At 44.2% G+C, this 17,492-nt stretch overlaps 1 protein-coding gene across 2 annotated transcripts in view; it reads left to right on the top strand.

The window, feature by feature from the left end:
• trpm3 (transient receptor potential cation channel, subfamily M, member 3) overlaps positions 1-15,275 on the top strand; it is a 106,848-nt gene extending 91,573 nt beyond the window's left edge. For both annotated transcript variants that reach the window (XM_070965417.1, XM_070965416.1), the window contains exons 18-25: positions 534-674; positions 2,365-2,493; positions 3,077-3,328; positions 4,198-4,372; positions 6,615-6,765; positions 7,427-7,620; positions 7,754-7,886; positions 8,440-15,275. In XM_070965417.1, coding sequence (XP_070821518.1) covers positions 534-674; positions 2,365-2,493; positions 3,077-3,328; positions 4,198-4,372; positions 6,615-6,765; positions 7,427-7,620; positions 7,754-7,886; positions 8,440-10,060 — 2,796 coding nt within the window. In that variant the 3' untranslated portion in view covers positions 10,061-15,275. The remainder of the gene's footprint in view (positions 1-533; positions 675-2,364; positions 2,494-3,076; positions 3,329-4,197; positions 4,373-6,614; positions 6,766-7,426; positions 7,621-7,753; positions 7,887-8,439) is intronic.
• The last annotated feature ends 2,217 nt before the right edge of the window (positions 15,276-17,492 follow it).

Raw genomic sequence — 17,492 nt, 5'->3', positions numbered from 1 at the left:
GCTACAAACCCTCTCTCATGGATAAGGAAATGTGTCCCATATCGAAATACGATATCTATGTCTTATCCTTTTCCTTTTCTTTTTCTGTCTTCTTTCTCTCAGTATGTTGCCTCTCTTCTGCCTCTTAATCGTTGTCTGAGACACAATCCATGAGTGTGTGTCTGCGTCATACTGTGTGACCAGCCTTCACCCAACACTCCACCTCAAACACACATTTCACATTTTGGAATGATGACATTGCCTGTGCTTGCTTCTTTGATTATGATATTAAAAACTGTGCAGTGGCCATAATGTAACCCTCTCCCCCTTCTCATTTTTTCTCCTTTTTTCTTTGCTGTTCGACTCTACCCATCCCACCTCCTCCCCTCCCCTCCACATCTTCATCTCCATCCTCTCTCTACATCTCCCCCTCTCCTCCTCCTCCTCTGTCTTTCCAATCCGTCACACTTCCCTCTTCACACTCTCTCCATCCTTTTATCCCTCACACCTTCCACTTCCCTCCCTCGCTCCATGTGGGGTTTGCATTCCCCCAGGCAATGCTGGGTAAGGTAACCACAGAGACATCCAGAAAGAAGGATGTTGAGGAGGTTCAGAACCGCCACCGCCTCATCCCCATGGGACGCAAGATATACGAGTTCTACAATGCTCCAATTGTCAAGTTCTGGTTCCATACGGTCAGTGTCAGCTTCAGCAACACCACCTACATGCTCAGCTTCCTGCTGGCACCGTCAGCGCTTACTGTATTTCTGCAACAGCATCAATTCCTGGCTCCCTGCTGTTAGCTTCTATTGCCACAGCGCCTCCGTTATCATTAACCTGCTGTTTCCACCCTGTCATTACCCAGCTTTACTGGGGTGGGAAAGTTTAGTGTGAAAGAGATGGGGAGAGTGATGGAAGGTGGGAAAAGGACAGGGGAGCGAGGGAGAGGAGGGGTTTTGTCTTAGCAGTGTAAACACGCTGAAACCTCTCAGTTGTGGCATATTGCGACTTCATGAAAGTAAATCAATCAATCTATCAGTAAATCAGTATCATTTGATTAAAGTTCAGCTTCAGTGTGTCTACGTGTGTGGGGAAAGTGTCTGTTTTGCATATGCGTCTTCACATCTGTCTATACAGCGCTGTTCATCTATAATCTGTGACTCCAGATGTCTTTGAAGACTGTGTGTAGCTCGTGTTTTGCACAGTATCTGCTGTGATTGTGCGTGTAATCTTTGAAATGAGCTTTTGTTTTCGATACTCCGTCTTGGGCCGCCTCAATTTGCTTGCCCAGTGAAAACATCTTTTAACATCACCAGCAGGGATTTCACTGTTTATGTGTGCTGTGAAAATATTTGACTGTGTTTTGTTTCATCCCTCTTCCCTTCTCTGGCTATTGACTCTCCTCCCCCCTCACATCTCCTTTCTGCCCTTCAGGTTAACAAAAATATTTTACTATGAATTTCATTATTGCTCTCGTGGAGCGGATCCTGAGTTTTCTCAGGGTCAGAATATGGTCTTTACCTCTTGACCAGATTTGTATTCAAACCTGTCATCTGCTGTGAAGCGCTGCCCCATTTATACCAATATTAGTCAAACTTATGACACAAAGCGACAGTGCATGTGGGAATGAATGGCACCCCCACTCACACATTATTTAAAGCACTTTGCCTGCTTACTTCACTGGAATGCTTGATTTAAGCATGGACTGGAAGAGAAACCATCCCCAGTGTGTTTGCAGTTACTTTAATCTATAATTTAGATATGTTAAAGCTTTCATTATTTATTCTAATTTAAAGGTAGAAACAGTTCAGGATTTTGCACAGCTGTCCAAATCACTGCTGAATATATTCATGCAGTTTAAATGGTCTCAGAAGATACTGGAGCACCTCTCGCTGAATCAGAAATGTCATCTATCTGATTGAAAGCCTGTAATGTTTGGACCCGTGAATGAGCGAAACGCAGAAAGCTGGATTTTGAATACATTTGTGTCGGGTCCTCCAGGCCTAATCTTTACATGGTTAAACTGGCATTGTGATCAGAATTTTTACCTCATCTGGATCGTGAAAGAAGTGCAGGAAAAATGAAAGCAGACAGCTGACATGTATTTAAATAGACAGCCACAGGAGACGCATAATGGATATTTTCAGGCCAAGTGTGGAGGTACAGCAATCAAGTGTCTTGACATCAAATTTCTATTATCAGATCTGAGAAACTGCATTAAAGGGAGATGTAATGAGGGTCAGTCATTCACTAAAAAAAGGTTCAATTTAAGCATAAAAGCCCTTTTCTCAGTAGTCCTTGAAGATAGAGAATTGAAATTTATTGATGCACAGTTTGCAGAATGTGTCCTTGCTGATTTCCCTCCGCTGGTGTGTTTTTACGTAGATGGCGTACGTGGGCTACCTGATGCTGTTCAACTACATTGTCTTGGTCAAGATGGACCTCTGGCCCTCGCCTCAAGAGTGGATCGTCATCGCTTACATCTTCACCAACGGCATTGAGAAGATGAGAGAGGTACCACCCATCCTAGCAGTGGCTATATGCAAATGTGCACCATGCATGCACAAGTGTATTGAACATGTAATAATCAGCTCTGCCCAGTGAACTGAACACACAAAGCTTGCCACATTAGTGTCGCCTACAGTGAGTCATAATAAATATGGAAAACTGATCATTGAAAGGGAAGCAAAAGGAAGAGAAAGAGACTGGAAGGAGAGACAGGTTGGCAGAAATGAAGGAAACAAAAAGAGATGAGAAAACAAAAACAGAAAAAAGAGTAAACAGAAATAAGATAGGTCTCTCAGCCTCTCTCTGTGGCCGTGTTTGTACTGTAAGTGTATGAAATGCATTAATCATTATGTCACATCGTTCTCAGCTGCGCAACAATGCCTCCTCGCACATCTGCTGGATGCCCTGATTGGTGAACTCATACTGCCCTCTTATGGCGGTCCTGATATAATGCATCTCCGCCTCTATTGCAGTCACTTTTGGAGGCTCCTTTTATCAGCTCATCTTTCTATCACTCTTTCACTGCATCTGCACCCCCTCATCTTCCTCCCTGAGTTCCTCAACTAATTTGCTTCCGACCCTCTTCCAGATCCTGATGTCAGAGCCGGGGAAGTTGTTACAGAAGGTGAAGGTGTGGCTTCAGGAGTACTGGAACATCACAGACCTCATGGCCATCCTCATTTTCTCCGTCGGGATGGTTCTGCGTCTCCAAGAGCCGCCACTCATGAGCTACGGGCGGGTCATCTATTGCGTCAACATCATCTATTGGTACATCCGGCTGCTGGATATCTTTGGGGTCAACAAGTACCTGGGACCCTATGTGATGATGATTGGCAAAATGGTGAGAAGTGGCAGGGGTGTGTGTGTGTGTGTGTGTGTCTGTGTGAGCGTGAGCATCTTTCCTTTGTATCTGCAGTATCTCTCATAGTTTCTCTGTTCTGTATTCTTCATTTACGTCTGACTTTTTCTAACCTCTGACTTCGCTCAGCATGAACCGGTCTGATTATGAGAGCTCACCTCTGTGATTATGAAGGCTTCATGTGGCTGCAGCGTGCAGGCTCGGCCCTAATAGAGCTTTTGTGCCTCTAAACCTCATTGTTTGATCTCAAAGAGTTCACAAGATCAGAGCCCCTGATGAATACATGAAGGCAGACGGGATCAAAAGCCCAAATCTGTATCTGATGTTCGGCTGTGTTTCACATGGGCCGTGGACCACTGGACACAAACTCTCTTTGACATGAAAATCAGCCATTAGTGAGAGAGAGAAAAAAAACTTTGAATGTGTTTCAGCTTTTAAAAAGACAATGAACGGCAGCCTTTATCAAGAAACACACAGAGGCAGGTGGAATATAAATCAGCCCAGAGGAAGTGCCTCTTCCACTCCAGCTCTGAAACGTCCTCAATCAATGTGGGATGAACCTAAATTAAGTACATTTTAAATATTGAGTTACGGCTTCATTCCAGAACTAATTACAGTCTGATTGACCAACCAGGACTCGGAGAATGATGGCACAGACCGTCATTCGTCAGACGGTTTAAACTGCCTCTCCAGCCCTCTTGTTTTGCTTCATTACTGCTTTCTTCACTTTATCCATTCCCTCCTCATTTTATCATCGTTCCCTTCTACAAACATACTTACCGACTGCTCCCCATATTTTTCCCTCCCTGCTCTCTCTGACCATCCTCCTCTAACCCCCCTCCCTCTGCCAGATGATCGACATGATGTATTTTGTGATCATCATGTTGGTGGTGCTGATGAGTTTTGGGGTGGCGCGTCAGGCCATCCTCAACCCTAACGAAGACCCGTCCTGGATGCTAGCTAGGAACATCTTCTTCATGCCTTACTGGATGATCTACGGAGAGGTGTTTGCCGACCAGATTGACCGTAAGTTCAGGAAAAGAGCGTCAGAGCTTTTCAATAAACTTGTTTTTTGTTAATTCAGGGGATGATAGTTCCCGACTCTGAAGAGAGATGCAAGTAGTGTGTCCAAATACCTGTCCAGTGCAGAATTACATTTAACTTCCAGTCATTTCCTCCGCAGGGTAACATATTACTGCAAGATGTCTTTTTATAACACGAACATATTCAACACTGTACAAAGGACAACTTTTTTTATCACCGGATAAAACAACCTAATTTTTACTGTCAGTTCGTCTTGATCTTTTCTGTCTCTACATTGTTTTATACCATGTAGACAAAGTGACGTTTGACTCAATAAATCAAACATAGACTGCGAGCAGTGTCTGTGAGAAGATGTCCTGAGAGCGAGAGTGCATTCGTGTGCTGTTCTGTCGTCTTTCTGTATGGCAGTGTATATGATGGTGTGTACAGAATGTGAGGAGTGGCCCAAAGAGAAGAGATCTGAAATAATGTTTTCATTCTTTGTTTCAGATATGCATAGTAGGAAGTTACAGCAAAGGCTGAATGAAAAACTCTGGCTGGTCGAAAATTACTTTCGAACTCACGGAAGCTGGCGTAGTAATGGTCCATTCCACATTTCCCAGTGCAGTCAAAATCCCAGTAAATCAATAGATATAGACCTCAATTTAACCACATCTACCTATCCCACCTCTCCTTCATCATCCTCACATTACCACCATGTCATGCCCACTCCTACCACTAGAGGCCACTTGAGACAAAAGTGTGCATGCGGCTCCACACGCTCTAAGGTTAAAGTTGCCCTCGTGTGTTTGACTTCTTGGGTCAGCTACTGCATCTAAACGGCATTTTCTTTAAATACCAGAAGCTTGTTTGAGAGAATTTAAAGAGTATGACGGCCTGATTCACCGAGGCTGCTTTTCTTCTCCAAATCTTTAATCGAATAACTAGTAGCTTGACCTAAGGCTGTGTCCTGCAAGCAACTTTACCCTTCCTAATTTTGGCACTGGCTGGCAAATGGCTCGGTTACATGGCAGTAGCACTTTTCAGATGTGGTCTAATATTATGGTCTTTGTTTTTTTGATCAGTTGTCACATCAAGAGGAACGATCAAAGTTTAATAGTTTGATATTCCCTTGATGTTTCTTCCACCGCTTTTGTTCCTTGACTTTCAATTAGTTTCATTTGAAGAAGTGTCCCTGCCATGTTAACCCCGTCTGTCACGTAAACCATGTCACCCTCCCCCTAACGCCGGCTCAGCTTCTCACCGGAGCGAATGCTACATCGCTGAAATATTTCCACCAATATAGTGAACATTTAATTTAAGTAAGCGTTTACATTTACATATGAATAAAACACACACATGCACACATCCACACCAGAATATATAAATCAGCCACCTTTCATCATCTGTAATCTGTTTTTTCACGTGGTTCAGTTGTCAGAGTTTTTAATCCAAATTTTCTGAAGGTAAAAATTTAAAAAAAGAAAAAAGAAAAATTACTTCAGTTCTCTGTCTTTGGGCTGCATTGTGTGAAACAATTGAACATCAAGCAATGATGAGCATGACTAGAATGAATCTCAAAGGCAAACAAACCAAGAACAAATGCTGAATGTTCCCCTGATAAGCCGCAGCAACTGAACCATCACAGATGGAAAAAACATACTGTGTATCCTAAATACATTTCAAATGATTCAAAGCAATCAACCATTGCTGACTGAAGCTATGGCGCACACATGTGACAATATATTTCAAACATCGACTCCATGTTTAAATATATTGGGAACACAAACTGTGATGAGACATGACGAATGCATTTTCTTGTGTGTTTTCAGATGCACATTTCTGAACATGAGCCCCAACCATTTTAGTGTCCACTCTTTCCAGTCCCCTCGTTAAGAAGCATAAAGACAACTTATGCTTCTTGTTTGTTTGCAAAATATGTAGTTATGCACTTTGTTTGGTATTTTCAGGTCTGCTTGTCTCTTTGTTTGTTATTGTTGTCTTGTATCTCAGTGTGTGCTTGAATGTTTTGTGTTTTCTTTCATTTGCTTTATTTTAATTTAATTTTTTTTCTCTATACTGTATCTTACTTTTATGTCATGTGTCTGCATGTCTTTCTAGTTTGTTGTGCATCTACAAATTTCTACTAAATGATTTTCATGATGGATTCTAGTCTCTGTCTGCAGACACAGTTAACCTTATATTAACTCGTATGTGTGTGTGTTTGTTTTGTGGCGGTGTGCAGCCCCCTGTGGGCAGAACATCACTACAGAGGACGGGGTGGTGGTGGCCCTGCCTCCCTGTAAGACCGGTGCCTGGATAGTCCCAGCGATCATGGCCTGCTATCTGCTGGTGGCCAACATACTGCTGGTCAATCTTCTCATAGCTGTGTTCAAGTACGTAAACACTCCCATAATTTAAGCTTTTCCGCCTGGAACAAACACTTTTGGCAGCCTGATGATAGGAATTAGTTCTTTCTGTCCTCCAACACTAAGACGTGAGTGTTACTCACAGTGGTATCTAATTAGTGCTGCTGTTGACATAACTGACTTTTCTTGAGATTCGTGTGTGTGTATGCATGAAATAAGAACGGAAAAATGACGGTAGTTTCGATTTGGGATGCTTTTAAGCTCATTAGAGGCTGACAGCTAATTGTATTAACAGAATAGGATGGTGCTTCTTCCACAGAGACATTACCATTAGCATGCACGATCTGTTATTGTACCTCTGAATAATCCGTGTAGCAAGGACGATCATCCTCTTCTTCACGTTTGTCAGGGTAATCACCAAAAAGTGGTAATGGAAAAAAACAACTGTTATATTGGAGGTTTAATCTCATTAAAGCAACTGTTTATAGTGTCGGCTGCTGCATTTATGTCTATCTCCTTAAACTTGGCTCTGCAGAGTGAAGGGCTCAGTTCATCAGTCTGTGTATCTGCAGTGCTTATGATCTTTGTTGTGCCACCAATGACTTGCTTCGGTTTATTTTAGCTTTCAGTGGATGTAAATCTTCTTGGTCGGTGTGGCGTTTCTGTCTGTCATTGTCCGTCATCACAGTAATACATTCTTCGAGGTGAAGTCCATCTCCAACCAGGTTTGGAAGTTCCAGCGCTACCAGCTCATTATGACGTTCCACGAGCGCCCAGTCCTTCCTCCGCCCCTCATCATTTTCAGTCACATAACTATGGTCCTCAAGCATCTGTGTTGCCGCTGGCGCAAGCACGACGACGACGAGAGGGACTATGGACTGAGTGAGTGGAGATAAACATGAGCAAGACATTTTCGCTAGTTCATCTTTAGTGTTATAACATTAATGTCCTGTCAGTCAAACAGGTAGCTGGGACGCTGCAGCTTTATCACTTCTTCAAACTCTTTCATCCACAGAACTTTTCATCACCGAGGATGAGCTGAAGAAAGTCCACGACTTTGAGGAGCAATGCATAGAGGAGTACTTCAGAGAGAAAGATGACCGTTTCCACTCCTCTAACGATGAGAGGATCAGGGTCACTTCTGAAAGGTCGGACATAGCTACACAGAAAACGCTCATTCTGCCCAACGCTTTCAGCCTGTGCAAAGTAATTACTGTGTAAGTCCAGTGCTCTGTCTAGCAGGTAGACAGAGAACGTGACAGAGCAGGAACATAGTCCTCACAGGTCGAAGTGCACATTTAATCACAGTGCATATTTCAGGTCGTTTTTTTTCTTCTTTTCTCTGTGACAACACAAACGGTGCATGAACACACAGCTGAAATGTTTTCAGGGACACCAGTGACTGAACTGCTGCTCTTTATTTTTAAATGGCCTCAGACTGCAGCTGCCTAAAGGCCTGTGAGCAGCATGCATTTCTCCCTGTCAGGGAATGTTGTGTCTGTATTTGCAGTCTATTTCTAAATGCAGCAACTTCAAATTGTTTTCTCAGTTTTTTGTCAGTGTGGTGGTCTCTCTCTCCCTCTCTCTCTCCCTCTCTCTCTCTCTCTCTCTCTCTCTCTCTCTCTCTCTCTCTCAGCTATTCTCCCCTCTTCAGTGCTTTTGATGTGTTTTCTTTCCTTTCCTCTCTTTCCTCTCTGTCAGAGTGGAGAATATGGCGATGCGTCTGGAGGAAGTCAATGAAAGGGAACACTTCATGAAGGCCTCGCTGCAGACTGTTGACATCCGTCTGGCCCAAATGGAGGAGCTGATTGGACGTATTGCCGTAGCACTGGAGCGTGTGACAGGCGTGGAGCGTGGAGAGGTCAACAAAGTGCGTTCGCGAACTTCATCTGACTGCACTGACTCAGCATACATACTCCGCCAGGGTGAGTGTCCAGAGGCAGCGTACATCCTCCGTCAAAGCAGCTTTAACAGCACAGAAGGGAATGCCTACCGCCTGCAGGAGGCACTGGAGGGAACAGCAGAGGGCTCCATGTCCCCTCCTTCTCCTACTGGCATGGCTACACGGACAAGAAGCCACTCGTTTTATGTGGGAGGTGGTCGTGGCGGTGAACGTGCGAGTGGAGCTGAACGAGCTGAGAGCTTCTTCAAAGAACGCTCACTCAGTCTCCACCGAGCCAACAGCTCACAATCAGTGTCCTCAGGTGCCGCCACCAAGGAGTCTAAGCCCCTCCCCCTGGCGACGCTGTCGGTCTCCCAGCAGCACCGTCCATCGTCGTGCATCGATATCTATGTCTCAACTTCTGAGGAGGTGGGACCTGCGGAGGTCTTTCTGGATCCTCTCCGTGTGGTCCCACAGCTCCAGAGAGACTCCTCGCTGCAGTCAGATATCATCGAGACGGTGCTGCCGGGAGGCCGGGACTTCAGCAGCATTGCCACCAGCGGTATGGGCGACAGGCACTCGGACGGCGGTGCAGGCAGCAGCGGAACAGCTGGAGCCATGTTTGACGACAGTGCAGCTGCTGATTTGTCATTGTGCTCAGCCCATCTCTTACCAGACACCACTTTACCTCCTTGGGACATTGAACCATCCCCACCTCCCTCAGCGGGGCTGCTCGAGCGCTCCAAGAGCAGCCGCTACCTCTCTACAGCAGGCACAGCCTTCCTGGATGAGCCCCCTCTGGTCAAGTCCCACAGCCTCATGTTCACACCACGAGGCTGCTACAGTGGACTGGGGGCCGGGGTCCAGGTAAAAGCTGCAGAGTACACCAGCATCACTGACTGCATCGACACACGCTGTGTCTCAGCTCCATACACTCCTGCAGAACGCTCACATTCCCCCGGTGGATCCACCTCATTCCCCTTTGATAAGCCGTCAGACATTGGGTCCTCTCACCCAGAGAGAGAGGCAGAGCTTAGCCACACAGAGTCTGATCCAGAGGATCCTGAGGACCTGATTCCGGCCCCTGATACCCCTCGTCTAGGGGGCATTAGCGGGCCCAGTGGGGCCCCTCTCTGCTCCCCCTTCTCCAGGTTGGAGCGAGCAAATAGCTGCTCCTCAGATGACTCCCATCCTTCCCTCACGCTGGCCCCTCCGCACCGGAAGAGCCTGTCGGTGAGTGAGAGGATGGAGAGGGGACCGGGTCTGGGGGCAGACAGGGGGCCTGGGCCAGGGGGCCGGGGTCTGGCAGGAACCAGAAACCCCTTCCTCAGGAGCAAGTCTGGAGCACGGCCTGACACAGCCAAGACTGACAGCCTCTCCATGAGGAAGCTGGCCACGCCGTCAGCTTTCCGCAGCTTTGATAGACAAAACTACACGTGACAAGAACACTGGTCAGCACACACACACTGATAGGACCGGGGAGGAAAACTGAAAGGGCCCAGGGCAAAAGTGAAAGCAGGGTGAAGTTGCCTATAGATGCTGATCTGGACCAGATCTACAGGTTTTCCACTTACATTTTAGGTTAGAAAAGGTGATAGAAGTTTATTCATAGTCAGTGCTGGAGGGCAACTTTACCCTGGAGCAGGAGTCAAGAGGAAAAGGATGGGAGAGGTAGTGGTCCTACTGTACACCAGTCAAAAACAAAGAGCTATGAATCTAGACTAGTTTTTACCTCCTCTTGTAGCTAAGTAACTCTCAATGGGGTGTTATGGCAATGGAAGGTGTATTTGTACTGTATGTCTTCCACCCACCACCTTTACGTCAAGTAGACATCTGTCACTGTGTTACATCACATATCAGTCACGTTAGTCAGAGAAAGTGTACTGTTACTCCTAACTGCATTATATGGTAGAAACTGTCAAGTCTGTGAGACAACCAGAGCGGAGAAAGAAAAAAAAGCCACCTCATTTTGTCATTTTGTCTTAGCGTAGAGCCATTACTGTCGCGTTGAGTACATTTTCCTCTCTTCATATAATCCGAACTCCACTCTCTAAGACCCCAGATATAGCAAACAGAAAGAAGCTAATGTTTCTGGCTGCTTCACAAAGGAATCAGTGAAGTGTTTGGAACCATCGGGAGCTACTTCCCCTCTCGGTTGCACTGGAAATGATTGCAGTAACGTGGCAACAACTTACCTCTGGATCCACAAGTACACCTTTCAAATATCCAATATCTCTTTTTTCAAAGGAATATCAAATTTGCCTTTAACTGTCGTTGTGTTTTGTAGCATAATTTCTCTACAAACCCGTTTCTTATGCCAGTGGGGCTCGAAAAGAAAGCAGTGTTTGAGCACACTCCAGTCAAAAGGTCATCACTCTCTCACCTGCCTCCAGTCATGGCTGCCGAGTGGAACTGAAAACTGGGTTTGGTTAGCCAGAGTGAAAAGCTGAAAGCTATCAGGCGAAAGTGACACGACTGAGATGAGCAGAGGCGAGGCGTGAATCTGTAACGGGAACATGAAGGAAAGGAGAAAGAAGAGTCTAATCGAGAGCACGTTGACGTTCACATGCATATCCACACGCGCCGTCAGTGATATCCCACATAATGCCAGAAATAAACTGACCTGATCCCTGAAAGCTTTAAGTGCAATTGCAAAAACACGGGGACAAGAGGGCGCCATGAGCCTACTTCAGAAGCAACGCTTGCTGAGTGAACCTGACGTGAACCTTCTTTGCCTGCACACCAAAAATCCTTACACTCCACCAATCGTTGCTCTCTTGCAGCCCCGCCCTCCTCCTTCAGGTTTTGGCAGTGGCATTACGTCGCAATGGTTTCACATCCACCTACACCTAACGGATCCGTCCTTCATCTGTTCCATAACTGTCATTCATTTGCTTTTCTCCTTTATTTTTTTTTTCTTATTAATTGCATTCAAAGCCAGCCACTGCAATAGGAGACGTTAAAAGACAGCAGTGGCCCGATGACGAAGCCCATTAGAAATCATAAACAGGTCAGAAGAGTTCCTAAAGAAAGAGCTGTGACTTTATTTTTAAAAGGCTTGAGATAAGCTGTCGAGTATATGCATTCTAGCTGAGGTGTAAGAAAGACGTGCATTTTAAGTGACATGGAGGAAGAAACATGGGGTTGTTGTAAAGATGAAAGCCAGATCAGTGTTTTAAAATCTCTCTTTTTTTTTTATTCTGATGGGGAAAGTCTGGGTGGAGGAAGACGCCCTTCTCTGATAGCTTTGTAAAGATAAGATAGCTGAAACTAATAGAATTCTTACAGATTTTTTTATGTTTGTTTTATATTTCCTCACTATTACGATTAAGTTTAATCATGTTGCATTTATTTTGAGATTGATTCTATTTATTAAACATTTTCTTGCTCATTATTGATAATTACAGTAAATGCCTGTTTGAATTACGAAATCAATATTTATATCTTCTCAGTGATATTTTTGTCGAATTTTAAGTATTTTCTAATTAAGCTTTTAAATTTAATAAAAGATGACCATCGACATGCACTAAATGCTGATGTATTATATTATTTATTAACTATAGAATTGTCTGATATACTGTACATTTCAATCATATTTAAAGTATCTAAAGTAGTTTTTATTGTATGTTTTATCAAGCAGCTTATGAGAGTTTTCTAATGTAAGTTGACACGGCAGCACACAGCTGCCAGTATACCAAACTTAGGGTGCCTTCTGGGCATGGATGGAGTATGTGGGGACTCAGTGATTCAGAAATCTGAATTTTCTCTTTTTTTTTTCTCTGATCATAGAGCCTGAATATCTGTGATTATTTTCAACATGTGGCTTTTGCATACGCTCATAGACCTTTGTTGTTCTCTTTGAACACATCTGATGTACAGGGTGGGGGGAATGTTGTTATCAGTAGACCGTATCATTGCTTGTATGGACATTTGTTTGAATCCTCCAAAACACATAAAACGATGTTGTTGAAAATAATAGTTTCATAGCTGAGGATGTTAATCTATTTGCACATGAAACTGAGACAGTATGAGGATGAAGATATGGAATCACCACAGGGTTGTTCCAATGCAGTAACTCTAGGTATTGCTTCAGTTTTTATCATTTGACTAAAGTCTGTGTCACGACCTAAACTGTTCATACGCCTGCAAACCCCGACCCAAACCCCAGCCCTTAAAGGGGTACTCCAGTGATTTAGTGCTGCACCAAGTACAAAGTTAGGAACTTTCTAGAGACAGATTTTGAAATGAATGGTCATAACTGAACAAAGATATCCTGACTTTCACTCCTCAGTATGCGTGAAGCTTCACACTGGCTCCTACAATTCCCATAATGCAACTTTTGATAGACCATCTCTGACTGTTAAATACTCTCAGCTTTTAAACGTCGTGTGTCCAGTCAGCCACGCAGTGAGACATTTGAAGTCTCAGGCCGAACTGAACAAAACCAATGATGTGCTGAGGGTTATATTGTCAGACTGCAGAAAGCTTCCTCCAGAGCAACAAAAACGGTGCGTTCATAGGCTGAATCGTGCTCTTCACGACCTGTAAACTCACCTTTATTTGTAAAATCATTGGGATTGCCCCTTTAACACCACCATCAGTTGCACGGCGGACACATGCTCAGTCTGGATCATATGGGTTTGAACAGATCAGGGAGTAACACACTTAATGGGATGGCTTGGATTTTTTTAAGTGGATTGGTATGAGGTACTTATACATAGACAGAGTATTAGCTACAGCAGATGGTGGTTGGCACACGGCCAGTTTTAGAGAACCGGTGAGGGAAACTCAGCAATGCACAGCAGCGGACAGGGGCAGCTAAACAAATGAAAAACAGTTCAAGTGTATGCTATATTTAGAGTATTTGTACCTTTACCTTGCTGTCAGACAGCCATTTCCAACAGGAAACTGGAGCTGAAGTTACAGCGCTCGCTCCAAAGCTACCAAACTCCTTTGACAAAAACAGTAATTTCCCCCCACAGAACACAGGAGTTGCTGATTTACCATCGGTTAGTGTGTTTTTGTTATTGTGTGACTGCATTAAATCTGAACTAACCCTTTCAAGCACAGAGGTCACACAATAGCACAAACAACATAACTGATCGAGTCAGTGGACGTCCTGTAACTCCCGGGATCTGCCAGGTAAAAATACTGTTTTAGTCAAAGGGGTTTGGAGGCTTTGAAGAGAGCACAGACGCATTCAACACTTTCATTGTTCTTTCAGAAAACGTTGTTTGGCAGCAAGGTAAAGCAGTGAAAATATTATTTTCCTTCAAGGTGGACATTGTTTTAGGTGGCTAAAATCTGTTTTAATGTCCCCCCCTGTCCACAGCAGTACATTGTTTTTGTGCTGGTACTCCTGCTGCTTCTCCAAAGTGGAGGCGTGCTGACCGCCATCCACTGGAAGTAATACAGTGACTATGGATAAGTTCCTCATACAAGGCCACTTTAAATAGCTATAAGATGACAGATGGGATGTTCAATACATACAAACAATCAGATTCACAGTTTCCTCTATAAATATGTGGGTTCTGGTGTTTTAGAGAGGAAAGGTTGACCCCAAGTCAAGCTCAGGGACAACGTCGCCACAGATGCAAGGTAGTAAATATCGCATGGTGGAAAGAAAGACGGAAGTACAAAAAGGAATTAGAGATTCAAATTAGTCTTCAGCAGGAGGCTTCCAACATGATCACTGTGCTTTATGAGTCTAACCCAGAGTCTTTGGGAAACCTGTGCATGTTGTGCTTTATGTCTGCAGAAAAGGCAATAGAATATGAATGAATGTCTTCATACCAGGTCAACCAACGTCGTTCACCCGCAGGAGTTTAGTTTCTTAAAAGTCGCTGAGCCAAGCCGAACTTTGCCAAACCAAATGGAAAAGAGCTGAGTGGTGCTCTACTGACCTGTTGTCTACACAGCTGTGCAGACGGGTTAACCAAGCAAAGGTCGTAGAGCTCAACTCAGGTTTGCATGACTAAGTATGAAAACAGACGTGCCCTCCGATTCGACCTACTGTGACGAGAAACCCGACTTTTTAAATTTCTTTATCCTTACAGTGAGGAATGTGAGATCGCATACATATCCATGACGCTTCTAAACTCGTGAGAAGAAGATTCTATAAATGGTTTTGTGGTATGTTGACATGGCTATAGGAGGTGTGCATGTGTGTGTATGTGCGTGTACATTAACTGACACCAATAGCACATGGCAACACAGCACAGCCCGACAGAATCTCAGTGTACAGTATTTTTTAAATATTTTCCTATACTGTATCTTGGAGTTTTGTGGAATCATGAGCATATGATGATAATCAACAGATCTGCTTCCCTCCTGTGACGACCTGCGACTCGTAAGCTAAACAGAGTTTTACGCACATGTTTTTTCTGCAATAATCGATGATGTTGCGCTTCTACAGCTGAAAGGGACTTACCCCCCTACTGGTCACACTTTATTTAATGTCCTTCAAAATGCATGCAGTTCTTCCACTCAGAGTGTACAGAGACGACCTGTAAAGACGACAGAGAAAGATAGCGAGAGATTATAATATGAAATCAAAGTAGTGAGTATTTGGATGCAAATACAAATCTGTATTCTTCAATGTGAATAGGATCATGTCTGGCATGCATTGTTAAATAAAAAATTAAATAGATTGGTACTCCGTGTCTCGCCTGTTTTTACTTGGACCTTGGATCTTGGACCGATCAGTGACAAGAAAGACTGCAGCTCGCCATGTGTGTAAAGTTAGTTTTGGTTACAGTAATAAAAAAAGCAGGGAGAGGTTTCTCAAGCTTAAATAGAGGAAGAGACAAAAGACTCTTTATAGCCTGTTGGGCCTTTATGTGAGCCACAAACTGGGCCCTGTTCCCCTCATTGTTGTAGAACTCTTAAGACATCAAACACATACAGTGTGTGAACCACTGTGTAACGAGGCCCATCACACGATCTGTTCTGCAGTTCAGGCAGGACATCTGGCTCCCCCGGCCTCCCCCTGGCGTCCGCTCAGATGAGTGGGACAGGTGCTGCTTGGTGGACTGTCATTTTTAAGACTTGTCCTGCTGCCATGAGGCGCAAGCAGTCTTAAGATAAGAGGAAAATCCTCTATGTGATGTTCTAAATGTGCAGTTAAATTACAGTAGGAACAATTTTTAAAGACAAATGCCAGTTTTTACATTATATCCTTTGGAAATGATCACTTTTTCATGGTGTAGCTCTTTGTGGCTTTTATCACATGTGGACAAAGAAACAGTGAACACTGGGGTCAAATTCAAATTCAGAGCAGAAGCTGAAAATCACCACTTCTGCATTTATGTGCATGTTGCTTTGCAAGGACTTCCTGCTTTATGGACAACTACTGCTGATCTATCTGATATAGGTTTTTGACACCATATCTCTTACAACATAATGCAATCACTACCACATTTGACATGTGGTGACATATTTTCATAATTATGCTGAATTGTACCATCTTTACCGCATTCAGCAGTACTCAAATTCTTAACTTAATAACAGACCACAAATACTCGAGTGATTTCAAAATTGCTTTCAGGTGACAGCACATTGATATTATCAACAAAATGTACTTAAAGTATCAAAAGATTAAGCATTAGCTACACACAGCAGTCTCTGAGTGTAATATCACATACTGTGCTTAAGCCTGCTGTATTGTAGTTCTGGATTACAGATGATTTATGCAGCAATTAAATACTTTAGCTGCTGCAGCTAATTTAAACTACTCAGCTCGTTTGACACTGCTTCATGTTACATGCGCTGATCATGTGTGCCGTGTAGGCCTGTCTGTATAGAGAACATAGCTGCCACATCAGGGAGCGGGTCAGCGGTGGCGCGTCGCCTCGCACTCTGCACGTGGAAGGGAACATTCTGTGCTGAGATGACGCACGTGTCCCGTCCCTCCCCCCTGTTACTGCACACGCCCGCACACCCGCACACTGTGCAACAACTTCATCTTTGACACAATCACCATATCGTGTAAACACCACAACATGACCCACATGCGCCGTGCACTCCTGAACTCTAGCGAGAAGGGAAGCGCAGGAGCGGCGAGCGCGGGAGCGGCGCAAGCAAGCGCCTCCTCTTCCAGGGAAATGTTTACAGCCCCGCTGAAGGAGGAGCTGGAGGGAGGGCGGCTACAGGCTCTACGCGTCCGGCCAAGAAACTTTTTTTCACGCTGATTTTTTTTTCCTGGAAACTTGGGGGTTCCGCCACCGGATCCAGCAAAGTGGAGGCGGAGTACGCGGCGATCCGGAGAAAGGGCGAGAAGTTCCTGCAGTGATTTGGCTTCGCATCGTCTGTGCGCAAACAGGGACTTTGTTATTCCTTCTGCGGCCTTCTTAAACCTTTCCTCTTGTACGTTGTTTTTGTCATATCGTATGAGAATCGGACATACAAATGAAGGGATATAAATGAAGCAATTCACCATAATTTCACGATAATATTTCAAAACTTCCCATTAGAAATATTATTTTGCACACTCTTTTTATATACAATGTACATATATATAATTGGTTTTGTAGTTTTGATTTTCTTTTTTTATTCCTGCTACTATTGCTTGCTGTCCGTAACACCCTAATTTCCCCATTGATAAAGTTTTATCTTATCTTAAATCTGTTTTTTGGCCGCCAGTCTGCAGCGCAAACAGGATTTAACCTCAGAGGAAGAGGGTGCTTTTGCAGTTGTTTTGCGCGGCGCTCTTCTCTCTTGTGAAATGCTGCTTCACTGTCACATCCCCACAGTTTAACATCTACACAACACCGCAGAATCACGGCCGCAAAGCGCACATCATGGTGAATCTGTGAGAGAAGCGCAGTGCCATGCAGCCTACTCAGCCTTCCTGGAATCATATGCTCCAGAAACG

Source organism: Chaetodon trifascialis, chromosome 6, assembly GCF_039877785.1.
Source record: "Chaetodon trifascialis isolate fChaTrf1 chromosome 6, fChaTrf1.hap1, whole genome shotgun sequence".
NCBI lineage: Eukaryota > Metazoa > Chordata > Actinopteri > Chaetodontiformes > Chaetodontidae > Chaetodon > Chaetodon trifascialis.
The sequence above is the reverse complement of the archived record's forward strand: the minus strand, read 5'-3'. Positions and strand labels throughout refer to the sequence as shown.